Raw genomic sequence first — 18,062 nt, forward strand, 5'->3', positions numbered from 1 at the left:
CATACTTGAATGAACCTTTTAAGAACATAGCGGAATCAAGAAAGCGTTAGCTATACGTAAACGAAGACTATGTACAGCAAAATTACCAAGATGTGATCGACACAAACCTGCTAAGTACCCAGTAGTTTACCCAAGAAATTATCAGTGGTCTGTACAAGAACACACGACTGGGGCAGCCCTATACCACCCGTAGACGAGTCCTTGATATGGGAGCTCCATTGACACGAATTGTCCGGTTGGTGCGACGGATAAGGCGCTCCTTGTTGCTGCTCTCCGTTCGACGTACCTATTTGTCTACATGTAGGTACTTACCATCAACTATTTAATCGTCAGATAATTTTGGTGCTACGACACATGAGAATCACCGACCGCAAAAGATGCCAAAAAAGGTCACAGTCAAATAAAAGTGCGTAAAAGTAGGTTGATTTTATTTTGGGAATAAAAGGAATTAAAAACCAAATTAGGTATAAGTAGGTAAACGTTTATTTCTAAATAAAAAAGCATACAAAAGTTCCTACCTTACTTTACAATGTTTGACCTATAAAAGTAACTTAAATACCAATTAATTATTTACTCATTCTACTTTACAATGCCTACATACTAATTCATGATTTTCCTACGATACCTAAACCATACGATTGAAGAAAATAAAACATATTTGGTAATGTGATGTCTGTGTGATCTACCTTACTCTACATTCTTATAAAATGCAAATGAAAACTTACACGTACACTTACTAAAACTATTCGTTTAAATATTATACTAGGTACCTACTTGCTAAGAACCTTAAACAAAGATACTTCACAAACTTATTAGGTATTTTTAAAATTAATATGAAACATGACCGCAAACTATTTAGTGGATAACTTTTTTAATTATTTTTTTCAAAATAGAACCTCATGTCAAATTAAAATCGGCCGCGTCACTTTTTTTTTCTTTTATGGCGTGAAAATCAGCACTTATGGTGCTGGCCATCAGTGCAACAGAACTCCTTTCCTGCAGAGAAGCTAGTTGGAGTCCACTCTCCCCCGCAGTTCCTGATGAAAAGGAACGCCTTCTCTCTATGAATGTCGCGCTCCACTGCGCCGCAAATGACTGGTCCAGCGCGAGGAAGGTATTTCAGGATCTGGTGGGAATAGATTTGGAATTAATTCTGGATATTAAAATAGCTTATTGAAATTGAATTATTAAGGACAGGTTCATGAGCTGATCAAATTTTTAAGGTCGAAAATAAGGGCGAGTCTAGAATATTAGGCCTACTTTACCATGCAAAAAACTGAAACTTGGCTAATTTTTTTTTTCATTTATTTTACCTACTTACTAAGAAGAAATTCACCTTAAATTTCCTGACAATTATTTAAGTAGGTACCGGCTTTTTTATTGCCCTTATCAAACAGGATGTCTTACGCTGTTACTTTACTCAGTAATTTATTTTTTAAAACAAACTGAATTTGCATACTTTCTTCACGCCGCCTTCGATTCGATAGCTCGTTAACGACGCTTGGTTTCGGTCCGAAAGATCAACTAGACTCGATAAGATACATTCTAAAAAAGGAATAAGACTGAGATAATCATTTTTTGTCGACAAAGCTAATGCTACGCACGCTACCGTGCTTGCCTATTTTGGATTACGCCATTGATAATTTGCTCCCACGAAGACTGCACTAAAATAAACACTGCCAAAATTGATGACGTATACGCTTAAAATAACAATGACTAGGTTTAGGGTACTTTACTGTACCTACTCGTAAGTTGTATGCTTGTACTTTGGTGAGAAATAAACGATTATGTATTATTAATAATGTCGAAATATACTCGTACCTACCTACATTTTCACGATTTCTATGCTTACGTTTAAGCCATCGACTTACATGCTACGAAAACATCATATCCCTTTAGTTCCTGAAAAAGTACGTCTTACTTATTCCTGAAAAGTGATATTTCTTTGGCGAATTCAAGTTACATATAGGAGATCCTTACGTGAGGATCCCCCAATGTATTCTTTAGTAGAGTATTTTGGTACTTACCACATCCAGGCATTTAGTAACGCAGTTCTTGAACCCTCCCAAGCCGCAGGGCAAGCTGGGCTCCTCCGTGTCATAAGTGACCACCGGCTCGCCCTGGGGCGGTCCTCTCGGCCGGCCTCTACGACCCTCCTTCAGGCCGACCTGCTGCGACATGAAGACTCCGCATTGGCACGGATCGAGCTGTAATTTAGTCATAAATAGGTTTTTTTATTTTGCTTTTTATCTTGAAGTAAAAACACGCTGTTTTACCAGCGGTTCGCAGAAAATACTTTGAGAAAACTAGGTAGGACGATCAGTTACACACAGATAGAATTTTATTCCATGAAGTCCCGATGTTCATGAAGTTATATTTAGTGTTCATCATCATCATTCAGACACAGTATGTTCACTTCTGAACATAGGCCGCCACCCCCAATTACTTTTTTTCTTTTTTTTTTTCAAATAAAAATATTTATTTGTAAAACATGTAACAATATACAGCGCCTTCCTGCAACCTTGATGAGGTCTTGCTTACCTCATCGAAATCTTCGTTCACCTCTTCATCTTCTTCTGCTGATTTTAGACTTTCGTACTCATCTCTCTTGTGTTTCCTCCTTCTTAAGCCTTCCGTACCGATCACCAAACTCAAGGCAACGGCGACCAAAACTAGGAACTGAAAGCTTCGCATTATTCAGTTTTACTTTAGGCCAAGATTTTTAGGACACACAGGACAAACAGGAAAATTGTACCTGAAGAAAAAAATTTACGAAATTAATTTGTCGCCTACCTACCTAAATGCGATATTATTACATAAGTAGTGGAATGCAACAGTTGGAAGAAAATTACAGGGTCCTTCTCTGCAAACGTGTGATAGTTAGTAGAAAAGACCATGTATAGGGGCAATAAAGTTAGTGATGAAGGGCAATAAGTTAGTCTTCAAATCCAAACGATTTATTATGAAGGCCTTCTTAATCACAATGACACGACATTGCGACTTCATTAAGCCCAGTTATTTAACTAGTTGTGATTAAGTAAGAGCAGTTAACATGCCGACGTCGAGCAAGTGTTAACTACAACAATAAACTTGTCACCACATCCCACTAATGAGTGCTATTCAATTAACAGTGCTCCATTGGAAATGAATGGAAAGAACTGTTTCTGAATACCCTTACCTTTATACTTAGGTACCTACTTAATTCCTGATTAAAAGATAGAGTAATATGGGTCAGTACAAAGGTACGTAATGGGATAATAATGAGTTTTACGTAACCAAGTTATTCAACTTTAGGGTAGAACAAGTAAACAAGTAGGTTTAAACCAAACCGGGTGAACGGAAAAATTTGGGAAAAATCACCTTTACTCAACAGTGGGATACTGTAATCGTATAAGTCTTGTTTTTTGCGGTTTACTTATTGACAGATTTTTGCTCACTAGTATGTCGAATCTGCAAAAATCTGTCTGTAATATTAATAAGTAAACCGCAAAAAATAATAAAAGGTCAGTACACTCACCTAATAGCAATTCAGTTCCAAAACTTTCTTCTCCTAAACACCACCCTCAACTACACAAAACAGAATGACCCAGAGTTAATAAACCCGTCCTTTATAAATATCTGAAACAATACTTTTCTGAGGCTACATGCTGACATAGCGCGTTTGCGAAACGTGCTTCCAAAATACTAGGCACTTTCGTATACGTGATCAATTTCTATTTACAATAATACTGATTAAATTCATTGATTTCGAGATAAGCATCGTCTTATACATTTTTTGAATTTTTAGGATAGATAAAGCCACTCATCCCACGTGCTTAGGCGCAGATGGCCGGGAGGATAGACTTGCTCATCTCAATGGACCAGGGGGCCAAGGAAATCAGTAGACCCGGTAGACCCCTTTTATAGCGCGGGACACCTGCAGGGCCGTCTTTTTAACCTACTAGGGACCCTGGGAACATAAGGATCAAAGGAGGCCCTTCTCATCTAGAGAAAGATCTTTTATAAGAACAGACGGGGGCCTCCTCGATCGAACCCTGGGCACACGTGCCTATAATGCCCAGTGGGAAAGTGGCCTGGACACGTGGCAAAGGCTATGGGCCCTGTGCTGGGCCCGCGCTGTACCAACTATGGTACGGCGTGGTTGGAGTCCGGAGGGATATGTGGGATCAGCAAAAGAACGCAGAAAGTAGGTAGGTACACCGTAGATTTTAGTGGGTAAAACTTGAAGTGCTAAAAGCCGCTATTGCTCCTGGGACAAAAAAAGATGGCTAAGTGCGAACCTAACTTGCACGAATGTTTCATGTCTGTATGCATTCTATGTGATATATGCTTCCGTAAATGGTGAAATAATTGTTTTATAGCGAGGTTTAGCATCTCCAGGAAAGCCGTCTTCCCTCGCTTTGAGATATTCCTATGAGCGTAAGGCCGAATGTTGAGTGGTGGAGACTTATGGCATTAAGTTCGACTTATCTTGCTTTACTCACTTTACTTAAATAAGGTAAGAATATTTAAATTTCTATATTCATTAAGTCTTTAATGCTAAATCGATCAATAAAGCGAACTTAAAGTCATAAGAGTTATCTACCAGACTGTGTTTATTAGACATCAACATCAGAATTAAATAAAAGTACTCAGTATTCCTTATTTACTTTTATTCTCCTTGTACATTTTGTAAGCACTTTGTTTTCAATTTTAGTCAACTTACGAAAAATCTTCCAATTAAATATATTACGAAAATATAAAACAAACCATACAGTTACATAAAAACGAATAAAGCACACTTTGTTAATAGAGCCGATTATCCCAGCGATATACTTGACGTGATATTAGAAAATATCAGCCACTAAAAAAAATGGACATTCTCTTAAAATAATGTAACAGAAATGAATCACAAAACACTTCACAGCCCAGCCGGTCGATCCAATTACAATCTTTATGTATCTCTCATCATTTATACATAATTTTAAGCATCTAATTCTAGCAGAATTTCAATAAAATTTGAATATTCTAACATCTAATTCATTTACTTATTTTAATTGAATTCTACATAATACTCTGATAGTCTACTATGCTTAGCTACGTTTTGTATTTGTGGACTTCTAATTTATTATGAAAACAAATAATGCACTACTAAAAGTTCAAAGGGTAAACAAGGAAATTATACACGACGTATGATTTATTTAAAAAAAGACCGCAAGCACAATCATTTAAAAAATCTAAAATCAATCAGTGACATTAGAAACTAAGTAGGTATTTTATTCACAATTCCATTCAATGGTAGAAAAATGTGACACATTATGGTACCTTGTCCATAATAACAATGCAAGTGATACATAAGCTAATAAAGGAGGTCAATCGTCAATAAGAAATAATAAACAGAAACAATAAAATTATAAAACCAACAATATTATTTATGTAAAATAACAAAATAAAGACAGATATTTTATACAAATTTGAATTTTGTCCATATTATCATTATGGTGCTATGTTCAAGTACGTACATTAGCAAAATAATATGCTTCATAACACATATTTACAAAATTTCCCATAACATGTATTTAAATTTATTTCTATTTTCTTTTTCATAATCATGTATTTTAATTACTTTATTTGTCGAAAATAGTTGGTGATTATTAATTTTGGAGTAATTATTTTGACATATTTTTGGGTAATCAAATAAGTGCTGGTTGATCACAATGTAACCACAAAATGTTTAAAGTAACAAAAGGATTAAAACAGATAAGTTTTATTAAGTGCTTTATAATGTGAATTATTAATCTTGAAAAATATTAGAGGTATTTAATGAATTAAAGTGATGGACTGTTAATTGATACTTGTATTGACACAAATATCATAATTCAAACCAATATTGTTCTAGAGACTATCAGTCTTAAAAAGTTATTGACTATTAATAGTACAATAATGGACAGATTTTCCAAGATTTATATTGAAATCGATTTTGTAACATTATGAAAATGTTTATTAATTTTTATATTATCAATATCATAAATATGTATAGTTAAAACTAAATTGTACTTCGTAATAATAACTAATAGATTCTGTTTTTAATAATTTCACTTACTTAATTGGCACATTATGACAAAATACTAATTGAAACATTATCATTACATTTAATAAATTATTATTTTATTCATAAACTACTGGTTGAAAAAATTGCAGAGTCAAAAGTTGGAGTTATAAACCTTATGAATAAGAAATAACTTATTAATTCAATAAAACATGTCAAAAAGCTAACAGTCTTTGGCTAACATCAGTTTAGCCTCACCTTCAAACACAACCTTTTTTTCTTCCTCAACGATGCAATAGAACTTCACTTTGAGGATTTTCCTCACGTCAACAAGTTCAACACTTATAGTGAGTTTTTCTCCAACAAAACATTTATTGGGGAACTTCATAGTTTGGGATACCAGCACCGTACCAGGCCCAGGTAAATGTGTGCCTATAAGTCCAGCCACTAACCCATTCAGCAGCGCACCGTGAACTATGGGTCGTTTGTTACCATTGTTTTGATGAAGGTAATTATGGTCACTTGTTAGGTTAGAAAAAGCATCCAGATCTTTTTGTGTCAGTGTCTTTTGAATCCGTATTTTGTCACCAGCTTTGAAAGCTGTGCTGCTGAATGTAGTTGTGTGTATTTTGCATATTTTTTGGTAGTTTTTATTGTTCACCACAATGTATGGAAATCTATTTGATAGCATTTTGTTCATTGTTAATGTTTCTGTAAATATCAGTTTATATTATCAATCAGAGATTTGGCAGATGTCCTGTAAGAATATAGTAGCCAAATTGGCTAACATTTTATCATCCGATACTGCTAGACTCTGCACTTTCTTAGTTATATCAGATGTATTTATTTCTGACTGTGTCTGCTCATTGAATAGATAAATCAGAGTTGTTATACAGTTAGCAACAGTTTCATTATTTTCAGATTCCAACAAAGCAATGATGGGCTGAAGTCCCATATGATTCAAGATATATTCTGCATTGGCAGGATCTGGAAAAGGTAATGGGAAAATATTAAGATTTGGAAACAATCTTTATTACACAGACAGTATGATTATCATTATACTTTATTATACTATTATATTCTACTGATTACATCATTATTATTTAATTCTTAGAGCCAGGATGCTTTGAGTATCTTAATAAATATTAAGAAAAGTAACGAATTTAGAATTTCAGCTATATTACTCACCTAAACATAAATTACATATTCCAGCACTGGCAAAGTGAAGTAATTTACTGTCTGCCTCATTTTTTAGAACATACAGGAATATGTCTAGGACTCCCACGTCCCTGATGTATCCATAGTTTATTGGATCATAGGCAAAGTTGGCCAAATTAGCTAGTACTTGACATTTGGCATCTGAAATGGAAAGCAGGCGATTCTTTACAAATATTACACGTATACGTACCACTTTTCATTCATAAATTAATTACTGACACGATCATTTACAAACAAAGAATGATGTTCAAGTTCAAAATTAGGCCTTGAATAAAAGATAGATTAAAGTCCCACATATTAAAAGCTGGGCATAAAAATAACACATATTGAAGCAAAGAACAAGCTATTGCAATTTTTATGCGTTTAATTTAACAAATAAACATTATTTACATACCGTAAGAACTGGAATTCAGATACTCATCCACTAACAAAGACAAGAAGTTTTCCCGATCAGTGCCATTTTCAGGAGTACGCTTTTCTAATTGGGCTCTGCTACTAAACATTGATGTTAAAGATAAACAAACATCAGCAATATTCTTTGAATTTTCATTGCAAATTCATCAATTCTTTGTTGCATTCACACGACAATCGCCATTTTGTGCAATTGACAGATTTGACACTTGATTGACAGTCAGTTGAATGACATTACTTTTTTTTGTTCGATTGTACATCATTCTGCCGACGGACAATCCGTGACCAAGTTGTTGATGCAATGTTTTTGTTCTCTTTTGTGTTTTTATGACCATTAAACAAAACTAGGATCTTACAAAATATTTTTAAACTAAAACTGCACTGCATTTCATTCGTGATCGTGATATTAATTTTTCCATGTCTTTGTTGATGTGTAGGGCAAAACACGCGTAAGAGACCCGGCTTTACACCAAACCTTTACAGAATTTAAAGCCAGTTTGGCTTAAAAATGATTGACCCAAGGTTGTAAAACATTTAAAAAAAATAGTGACAGCATTGACAAATGACAAATTGACTGACAGTGACGTGTATGACAAAAAATTTGGTACATGCTGCCTGTTTGTTGACCTCTATTTTGAAAATGAAAAGTATCTTGTTTTAGTACATACCCAATTAATTTAATAGTTATCACAATGAGTGCTACACCTTGCATCGCTGGTAATATAGGCTTCATCAAAATAAACATAGTATTATTTGAATGAATAGGTTATGTATATCTTATCATCTCTTTACAGGTTTGACCAATAAAAACATATTCTTGGTGGATTTCAAAGAACCATACGCAGAGAAAAATCTCAGAGATGAGGCCACTCTCAATATACGAAGCATTATATTTAGCCCTAAAGGCACATACCTTGCATACAGAACTGATAAAAAGTTAGTACAAAATTCACTTTTTAACTTATTAAACAGGCAAAAATTACCTATCCTACCCATTTGACACTATATTAACACCAATCAAATCTTATATGGAATTTCCCTACGATTAAAAGTATCTTTTCTTCAGGGCAGAAATAGTGAAATGTGCAGACTGGTCAGTGGCAGCTACCATAGATGGCAACGTAAAAGATATGTTCTTCTCCCCTCTGGACACCTATTTCATGGTGTGGGAAATGTTTTTGCTGACTAAAGAAAACCCTGAGGTAAACAAAGATAATTACGTAAATAATGTTATGGTTAATTTTTATGTGTGACTTGTAAATGGTGTTTTTTTTGTTCCAAAGGGCAAATGCAACCTTCATGTTGTAAAATCAGCAACTGGAGAAAACATCGGATCATTTAAACAAAAGAATCAGACCGGCTGGTAAGATATTTGAAAGCTTTCTTTCTATTATAAAAATACAATCAAATCAATATTTTTAAATTGCTAAATAAAAATAATAAAAAGCAGAGCATTAACTTCTAAAAGTTAGGTTAGCTAGTGATGTATGCCGTAAAATTAAATTATATACCAAATCAACTGTATTTCGTTCTATACTTTCATACTATTCAGGGAACCACAATGGTCATCGGATGAGAAACTCTTTGCCCTTCAAATGAACAATATTATATACATCTATGAGGATGGAAAACTGGAGCGCTACACAAAACAGATCAAAGCAGAAAAGCTGAAGTCTTTCAGCATCTCTCCTAGCCCTGCACCCACTTACTATTTTGCTGTGTTCTCTTTGGGTAAGTCATTCATTTTATTTTATTTTATTTATTTATTAAGACAATAAACAAGACATACACTAAAACAATCTTTACAGTGTTTTTGAACTCAATCTAAGTGCTGCCTTAATTTGTCTAAAAAATGTATTCTCTTTGTGCAGAATTAGTCTAAATCATATTTACTTCAAATATTTGCTGGGTAAAAAAGCAAGAGTTTGAATTAGTCTGTCAGTTAACTTATCAAAAAATACTCGACACATTTTTCACCTAATGAAAATTGAAAGGGATAAAGGGCGCCAAAGTTTCAGAACTAAAGGTTCGTGACGTCATGGAGTAACCACTTTGTGACGTCACGCGGAACTTCAACGCATCATAACTTCGTAATTACTTGTTTAATAGCCATATTAAAAAAATGCGTCCATTATTTTTTGATTAATTGACGGACTAAGAAAATTTTTTAATTAGGAAATTAGCCTTTTACAACATAACTGGCTTTTCTCTAGGCAAACAGGACCAGCCGTCGTTCTGGCGCGTGTTCAAGTATCCAGAGTTTGATACCAGCAATGCAGTTGTGAGCCGCTCCTCGTTCCAAGCTGACAAGGCCACCTTCCACTGGAATAGACGAGGCACCAACATCTTTGTTATGACCCAGACTGATGTAAGGAACATTTTTTTTCTCAAGTTACACATAAATGTCAATATTATTAAATGATTCATAGCAATCATAATTATGATCAATGTATTTTCAGGTGGACAAGACTGGCGGATCTTACTATGGAAAGCAGTCGTTGTCACATGGCGATGTAAAAGGAAACTCGGGAAATATGAGTTTTAGTAAGTAGAAACAAATTTCGTTAAGATTTTATGTCTTCATAAATAATCAGAAAAATCAAATCTGTTCTATGCTAAGAAAATATCTACAGGTCGCGTTAAGTACATCTGAATGCATTTTGTCTGTATTTCCATCAAAGAAGGTCCATTCCACGCAATCTCTTGCAACCCCGGGAACTGAGTGCAGAATGGGCATTTGATTTTGATATGTATTTCTAAGCAAGGACCAAACCGTCTAATCCACTCGATCTTTGCTACACTTGGTTCCATTGCACTTGGTTAAATCCCCACCAAATAGACGCAGTATAGGCATTTGATTTTGAACTGTATTTCCAGGTAAGGAAGGTCCAATCCACGCGATCTCGTGGAACCCCGGCAACTGGAACGAATGGGTGGCGGTGTACGGCCACGCGCCGGCCAAGGCGACGCTGTTCAACGCGAAATGCGACCCGCTGTTTGAATTTGGAACAGGATCGTGGAACGCCATCTACTTCCCACCAGACGGGCATTATATCCTTTTACTGTGACCGCGACTTCGTACGCGTGAAAACCCGTTTTCGCAACATTTTTCATTATTGCTCTGCTCCTATTTATCGTAGCGTGATGTTGTATAGTTCCTCGATAAATGGGCTATCTAACACTGAAAGAATTTTTCAAATCGGACTAGTAGTTCCGGAGATTAGCGCGTTCATGTAAACAAACAAACTCTTCAGCTTTATAATATAAGTTTAAATAGTATAAATAAATAGTCATTCATTTGAATATTTCATTTCACATCATAATAAGCAACATTTATGTATGGAATTAACTAAGCGTGATGATACACATATGACACACAACCATACAAACTGGCAGAAATAAGTTTACTCATGTGGTACTGGGGCACATGCTGTAGTATTATATGTCAAGTGACGTCACAAGATTTCAAATAGGCTTTAAAATTGCCGGTGGGTTTACTCTGAATCGTTATACCAAACAGAAGTATTACCTAATACATGTTCATAAAATCAGTGTGTATCTTATACAATGCATGGACACAGCATCATTCGTCTATGTTAAATGCCTTATTTAATTATTTAAATCCATTTTAAATTTAAATTTTAACAAGAAAAAAATAAAATTCCTTGACTCCCTCACACGCGTTCTACTAGGCGGGTTTGGTAACATAGCGACCGGTGTGTATCTTGTACAATACATGGACACAGCATCATTTGCCTATATTAAATGCCTAATTTAATTATTTAAATCCATTTTAAATTTCAATTTCAACAAGAAAAAAACTAAAATTCCTTGACTCCCTCACACGCGTTCTACTAGGCGGCTTTGGTAACATAGCGACCGGTGTGTATCTTGTACAATACATGGACACAGCATCATTTGCCACAGCATCATTTGCCTATATTAAATGCCTTATATAATTATTTAAGAGCGTTTACGCCGTTTGGCGCAAAAACAGTACTTTTTCAACTCGTTACAATCATTAACCAGTAACACTACAAATATGTTATAGGCATAAATAGGTAGGCAATTTCGTCGTCTAAATAGTTAATTGAGAAAATATTGCGATTAGTTTAGTATTCAAGAATTCTATCAAGATAAGTCCACACAGGTTTTGTAAATTTCCACTTTAGCGTCAGTTTACAAGCTGAATTTTTTATAAAAATACTGTGAAAACGATTTAACAAACATTTATATCCTATAGCATAGATCCTTGGGCAAATAGTTATCTGAGAAAATTTTTAGATTTAAGCATTTTACAATAAGAAATCACAAATTAAAAAAACGTGAAATACCCAAAAATCAAAGTGATTTTTTCACCAATATTCTTCCTTTATTCAACACAAAAATAGCTTAATATAATAGAAGAATATCTTATCTAAAATATTTACTTTGAAATTTAAAATAATTCATTGTAATTTTTTTTCTATGAGTATTTGAAAAGTACTATAAAACGCCGCGCACGAATCGTTCAAATTCAGTCCGCCTCGAGGCGTTCCAGAGTGAGGTCACGTCGCTCGGTGCTCTGCTGACATGTGTCACGCGTACGTTGATCTTTGACAGGTAGCTGGACTTTTAACAGGAAAAGTTTGTTTTGAATAGAACCGATTTGAAAAAATCTCTCACCATTAAAATTCAATTTTTTTTCTGCTGAACATAGGCTGTACAAAATATTCTCAAAATAGTAAAAAACCTTTGATAATTTACTATTTGATAAAGAATTTACGTATTTATTATTGATTAGGACTAATGTATACCATTATTTATAATTATGGAGTCGGTGTTGGAAGATTTGAAGATTTTATAGTTTCTTTGGGCTGTCACTTGACAGCCTGGCACACTTTTACGATGGTGGATCAAAGTATTTTGGTTTGACTATAGAGCGTGAGAACACGCACACAGTCATAATTATTTTAGTGTGAATAAAAATAGCACCGAAATTACCTAAACTTGACATGCCACGCTAGACGTAAACGCTCTTAATTACATTTTAAATTTAAGTTTCAACAAGAAAAAAACTAAAATTCCTTGACTCCCTCACACGCGTTCTACTAGGCGGCTTTGGTAACATAGCGACCGGTGTGTATCTTGTACAATACATGGACACAGCATCATTTGCCTATATTAAATGCCTTATATAATTATTTAATTACATTTTAAATTTAAGTTTCAACAAGAAAAAAACTAAAATTCCTTGACTCCCTCACACGCGTTCTACTAGGCGGCTTTGGTAACATAGCGACCGGTGTGTATCTTGTACAATACATGGACACAGCATCATTTGCCTATATTAAATGCCTTATATAATTATTTAATTACATTTTAAATTTAAGTTTCAACAAGAAAAAAACTAAAATTCCTTGACTCCCTCACACGCGTTCTACTAGGCGGCTTTGGTAACATAGCGACCGGTGTGTATCTTGTACAATACATGGACACAGCATCATTTGCCTATATTAAATGCCTTATATAATTATTTAATTACATTTTAAATTTAAGTTTCAACAAGAAAAAAACTAAAATTCCTTGACTCCCTCACACGCGTTCTACTAGGCGGCTTTGGTAACATAGCGACCGGTGTGTATCTTGTACAATACATGGACACAGCATCATTTGCCTATATTAAATGCCTTATATAATTATTTAATTACATTTTAAATTTAAGTTTCAACAAGAAAAAAACTAAAATTCCTTGACTCCCTCACACGCGTTCTACTAGGCGGCTTTGGTAACATAGCGACCGGTGTGTATCTTGTACAATACATGGACACAGCATCATTCGCCTATATTAAATGCCTTATTTAATGATTTAAATACATTTTAAATTTAAATTTCAACAAGAAAAAACTAAAATTCCTTGACTCCCTCACACGCGTTCTACTAGGCGGGTTCGGTAACATAGCCACAGGCAGCATAGAAGTATGGGACATGCGTGGCTACAAGAAGATCGGGTCTTGCGCAGCGCCCGACACCACGAGTCTGCAGTGGGACCCTCGAGGAGAGACCTTTATCACCGCCACTACTTATCCCAGGCTCACTGTTGGAAATGGGTAAGTAATCTTCTCACCACTGATTATTATTACGACAAAAGCCAAGAAGATCGGGTCCTGCGCAGAGCCCGACACCACGAGTCTGCAGTGGGACCCTCGAGGGGAGACCTTTCTCACCGCCACTACTTATCCCAGGCTTACCGTTGGGAATAGGTAAGTAATCTTCCCACCACTGACACAATACATATTATTACGACAAAGGAATAGGACAAGAAGATCGGGTCCTGCGCAGCGCCCGACACCACGAGTCAGTGGGACACCCAAGGGGAGACCTTTATCACCGCCACTACTTATCCCAGGCTCACTGTTGGGAATGGGTAAGTAACGTTTCAACCTACCATTAGTACATAGCACATTATTAGGTCGAAGGAATATGACAAGAAGATCGGGTCCTGAGTAGCGCCCGACACCACCAGTCTGCAGTGGGACCCTCGAGGGGAGACCTTTCTCACCGCTACTACTTATCCCAGGCTCACTGTTGGGAATGGGTAACTAACGTATATTTGTTATTAGAACAATGTTTTAGAATTCAAGAGCCCGAATAAATTTTAGTCCTGCTTTTTTTTCCTTACTCAAAACTTAAATGTGTACTTTTGTTAGTACGCTATAATATTTATGCGCGAATAAACGCAGTAAGGGCCTTTTTTGGGTAATATACAGAATATTTTAGAAAGTTAAAATACCAGTGTAACATTATTGATTATTTTAGGTACAAAATATGGCATTACACCGGAGCTCTCATGCACAAGCGTGTATGCCAAGAGAAAGAAAACCTACTGAGTATCACTTGGCAACCAGGAAACTTCCCTAAGAGCGAACTATCCAGGGCTCCACCGAAGGTACGCTATTTTAAAATATTAATGCTTATTGACCTCTAGAAAATATTGCGCTTTAATCTTAGGCGATGGCGAGAAGATTATGTTTGAATAACTAATCAGATTTTGATATTTTACTGCTTCAGCTTCGGTTCAGTTCGGAAATCTGAGGTGGGATTGTGTAAAGCAATCGTTATCATTTGACAGTTCATAACGTACGATTATTCTGTCAAACGCTTTGTCTAACCGACTTTATCGTACGTTATAAACTGTCAAATGATTACGATTGCTTTACACAATTCCACCTCTGATTGGTTATTCAAACACATCTCTCCAGTGGGGCTAGGATGCACGCCGTGATAAAATCTTATCGACGATTTAGACGACAAAAGTATGAACTTATCGTGGCGCGCATCTTGGGCCTACTAATGGTGGAAACCTGGCCTTATCCTAGTTCTTGTGTCATATTACAAGCCATGCAGTGATGGCTGGTTCGAGATTTGATTGTCAATTGTTTATAGGCCATTGAAGACTCGACACCAAAGCCAACCGCGGCGTACAGACCGCCCGGCGCTAGGAATAAGCCGTCTACGTTCACGTTACACGAACATGAGAAGCCACACAAGCCTGGTGAAAATGCTAGCGGTAAGTATTATTATAATTATCTTAATGTTAACATTATGAATGACCGAGAATTTTATACAAATAATTATATCTATCCATAAATCTACGCTAGTGAAAAAATCATCACAATGTCTGCTATTCCGAATTAGCACTGAATAAACCTATTTCTAGCCCTAAAGTAATTTTTGGTGTCAGTTTTAGCTAAGTAATCAATATTCTGCAAAACTGTTGGATTAAATTTAAAGATACTAAACTGTCATAAATGCGATTTTGCCTCAGTTTTCTAGTTTATTTAAAAATGAGATTAGTTCTTAAATAAATTTAAATAGGCTCTTTTGGCGGAAGACGTCTTCTACGCAAACGCAAATTTAAGACTCGAACGATAACGAAAGTAAAATTAGATAACGAAAGTTAAATTAGAAGACACAAACTTTACTAGTGTTCAAATCTTTCCCATAGCTGCTCCGTCCAAGCAAGCTATCAAGCAAAAAGAAAAGCGCGAAGCCCGTAAAGCGCGAAAAGCCGAAGAACGCGCGAAGGGAGATGCGTCCCCTCCGCCGCCGGCGACCACGCCCCGCGCGCCTTTCGTCTCCACTGGGGACCCGGAAAAAGACAAGAAGATCAAGAACCTTAATAAGGTAAGTTGTAGTTTTAGATAGTAAATGAGGTAACATAAGAGTAGCAAAGAGAAGGAATGGCCGAAGAACGCGCGAAGGGAGATGCGTCCCCTCCGCCGCCGGCGACCACGCCCCGCGCGCCTTTCGTCTCCACTGGGGACCCGGAAAAAGACAAGAAGATCAAGAACCTTAATAAGGTAAGTTGTAGTTTTGGATAGTAAATGAGGTAGTATAAGAGTAACAAAAAGGAGGAAAGGTCGAAAAACGCGCGAAGGGAGATGCGTCCCCTACGCCGCCGGCGACCACGCCTCGCGCGCCTTTCGTCTCCACTGGGGACCCGGAAAAAGACAAGAAGATCAAGAACCTTAATAAGGTAAGTTGTAGTTTTGGATAGCAAAGGAGGTAGTATAGGAGTAGCAAAGAGGAGGAAAAGCCGAAGAACGCGCGAAGGGAGATGCGTCCCCTCCTCCGCCGGCGACCACGCCTCGCGCGCCTTTCGTCTCCACTGGGGACCCGGAAAAAGACAAGAAGGTCAAGAACACTAATAAGGTAAGAAGTAGATGGTAGTATGTTAGATAGGATAGGAATAGGAAAGATAAGCGCGAAGCCCACAAAGCGCGAAAGGCCGAACAACGCGCGAAGGGAGATGTGTCCCCTCCGCCGCCAGCGACCACGCCCCACGCACCGTTTGTCTCTCCTGGGGACCCTGAAAAAGACAAGAACATTAATAAGGTAAGAAGAAGATGATAGAAATTAAGTAGAATAGGAAAGAGAAGGGCGAAAGGCCGAAAAACGCGCGAAGGTGGATATGTCAAAAATAGTTTTAAGATTTTATTACTCGGAAAATGATTAGATTTTTAGACAAAAATATTGTGAGTCATATCAGTTGAAACGCTACGTCTCGTAATTCGTTATTCAAAGAAAATATTTGTCTCCAGAAACTGAGCGACATCGACAAGCTGAAGCAACAAAAAGCCGCTGGAAAAACGCTCGAACTGAATCAGCTCGAGAAAATCAAGAACGAGCCAGCTTTACTCCAGGAGTTGGCGCAACTGCGGTTATGATCTCAACAAACAAACGAAACTGACCTGTAATATAACAGTAAGACGGTATATATCCCCTTGGACATTGCATTTTTTTTTTAGTTTAGTTAGAAAAGTCGCTATGCGTTCTCTTTTTTTATAAACCTGTCGCATTTTTTGTGAGCGCGTGAAATAAGACTTCTGTACAACTAGTTAGTCTCTGAAACTATTTAAAAATGTGTATATGACAAATAATATGTGTACAAATTGAATCATATCAGCTACGGTGGCTGTTCATTAAGAGATGATTAGCAAAGAGATTAATTAAAAAGCGGTAGATTCGTTAAAATCGGCCTTGGCTAAACAATATTGTATTTGTGCTAGCTGGTATCATGATCATTAAATATTTATACATTTTATATGAATTCGAAAATTTTAAATCTAAATGTGAAATGTGTAGCGAGTGTACATTTTTGTTCGTATACTAGAATTTGTATTTGATTTATAATAGTATATAATATTATATTTCTAAACCCAGAGCAATACTTTGTTGATTTCCAAAACGCTTGCTTAAAAGGGGCCTTGGTATCTTTAGAAATTATACTAAGTAAATCCAAACATAGTTATTAAGAAAATCAAATATATCCTCATTTATTCAATCTACATACTATTTATATAATAAAACGTGACAATATTTACCCAAAAATAAACAGTTCCCATATAGGTACATAGTTTCTTGAGATTCTTACGAAAATGCAAAGTGCATTTCTATATTTTATATTTCTTAATTTTCCATTTCTTTTTCTATACTGTTATTTTAATAATAATATAATTATTTAAGCATCTAGTGTGAACATAAAAATAGCTCAATTTGTTTTCGTTTTACTCTTTTCTAAGCGACTGCCTAACATGTGTGCGGAAAATAAATATGGAAATTATTTGTTCGGAAAAACATTTAGAAAAGTAGTAGCTGTAGGTATTGTGCATTTACAATAACTTAAAATATGTTATATTTTAAATATGTACTTTCTTTTGCCAAAGTTTTTCCGAATAAATCATTTCCAATTATACTTTTTTACAGTGATTGTTAAAATGTCTACGAGAAAGTATATAATATGCGTTGAATAAATAAAAGTAACAAAATAATATGTCTTTAATTTATTGCTTAAAGGAAGGTAGAATTAATTTTGTAAATCATATTATAGTTTTGCACAATATTAATTTGATATCCTATGTAG

At 35.8% G+C, this 18,062-nt stretch overlaps 3 protein-coding genes across 4 annotated transcripts; 1 reads left to right on the forward strand and 2 right to left on the reverse strand.

The window, feature by feature from the left end:
• Positions 1-524: 524 nt before the first annotated feature.
• Positions 525-3,767, reverse strand: Fcp3C (Follicle cell protein 3C). Its single transcript, XM_028320174.1, has 4 exons — positions 3,518-3,767; positions 2,542-2,755; positions 2,028-2,207; positions 525-1,126 (listed from the first exon to the last, which is right to left on the reverse strand). Exons 2-4 carry the CDS (start codon positions 2,692-2,694, stop codon positions 953-955), a joined length of 507 nt encoding a protein of 168 aa, XP_028175975.1. The 5' UTR covers positions 2,695-2,755; positions 3,518-3,767; the 3' UTR covers positions 525-952.
• A 925-nt stretch (positions 3,768-4,692) lies between these two features.
• LOC114364162 (armadillo repeat-containing protein 7) lies at positions 4,693-7,862 on the reverse strand. Its single transcript, XM_028320176.1, has 3 exons — positions 7,641-7,862; positions 7,217-7,387; positions 4,693-7,015 (listed from the first exon to the last, which is right to left on the reverse strand). The coding sequence occupies exons 1-3, from the start codon at positions 7,747-7,749 to the stop codon at positions 6,762-6,764; spliced, it is 534 nt and encodes a 177-aa protein (XP_028175977.1). The 5' UTR covers positions 7,750-7,862; the 3' UTR covers positions 4,693-6,761.
• A 367-nt stretch (positions 7,863-8,229) lies between these two features.
• On the forward strand, positions 8,230-17,766 carry eIF2A (eukaryotic translation initiation factor 2A). 2 transcript variants are annotated; one of them, XR_003656831.1, is made up of 14 exons: positions 8,230-8,374; positions 8,452-8,593; positions 8,724-8,859; positions 8,941-9,020; positions 9,210-9,388; positions 9,871-10,025; positions 10,117-10,201; positions 10,535-10,708; positions 13,569-13,746; positions 14,456-14,585; positions 15,083-15,206; positions 15,645-15,728; positions 15,905-16,175; positions 16,741-17,766. XR_003656831.1 is itself a non-coding variant. In XM_028320159.1 (13 exons), exons 1-13 carry the CDS (start codon positions 8,350-8,352, stop codon positions 16,864-16,866), a joined length of 1,713 nt encoding a protein of 570 aa, XP_028175960.1. In that variant the 5' UTR covers positions 8,230-8,349; the 3' UTR covers positions 16,867-17,766. The 2 variants fall into 2 exon arrangements, 1 of the variants encoding a protein (XP_028175960.1); XM_028320159.1 differs by lacking the exon at positions 15,905-16,175 and having other exon boundaries at positions 15,645-15,823.
• Positions 17,767-18,062: the final 296 nt, after the last annotated feature.

The sequence above is a fragment of the Ostrinia furnacalis genome, unplaced genomic scaffold, assembly GCF_004193835.3.
Source record: "Ostrinia furnacalis isolate ACB-3 unplaced genomic scaffold, ASM419383v2 OfSCF7353, whole genome shotgun sequence".
In the NCBI taxonomy this organism is placed as follows: domain Eukaryota; kingdom Metazoa; phylum Arthropoda; class Insecta; order Lepidoptera; family Crambidae; genus Ostrinia; species Ostrinia furnacalis.

Excerpts from the sequence above, each read along its gene's own strand:
- Fcp3C (XM_028320174.1), bottom strand. The coding sequence starts at position 2,694 with ATGCGAAGCTTTCAGTTCCTAGTTTTGGTCGCCGTTGCCTTGAGTTTG. Across the intron at positions 2,208-2,541 it reads TGAACGAAGATTTCGATGAG|CTCGATCCGTGCCAATGCGG; the intron begins GTAAGCAAGACC and ends ACTAAATTACAG. Across the intron at positions 1,127-2,027 it reads TTACTAAATGCCTGGATGTG|ATCCTGAAATACCTTCCTCG; the intron begins GTAAGTACCAAA and ends TATTCCCACCAG.
- LOC114364162 (XM_028320176.1), bottom strand. The coding sequence starts at position 7,749 with ATGTTTAGTAGCAGAGCCCAATTAGAAAAGCGTACTCCTGAAAATGGC. Across the intron at positions 7,388-7,640 it reads TCTGAATTCCAGTTCTTACG|ATGCCAAATGTCAAGTACTA; the intron begins GTATGTAAATAA and ends TTTCCATTTCAG. Across the intron at positions 7,016-7,216 it reads AATATGTAATTTATGTTTAG|ATCCTGCCAATGCAGAATAT; the intron begins GTGAGTAATATA and ends TACCTTTTCCAG.
- eIF2A (XM_028320159.1), top strand. The coding sequence starts at position 8,350 with ATGAGTGCTACACCTTGCATCGCTG. Across the intron at positions 8,594-8,723 it reads GCATACAGAACTGATAAAAA|GGCAGAAATAGTGAAATGTG; the intron begins GTTAGTACAAAA and ends TCTTTTCTTCAG. Across the intron at positions 15,207-15,644 it reads GCCTGGTGAAAATGCTAGCG|CTGCTCCGTCCAAGCAAGCT; the intron begins GTAAGTATTATT and ends TCTTTCCCATAG.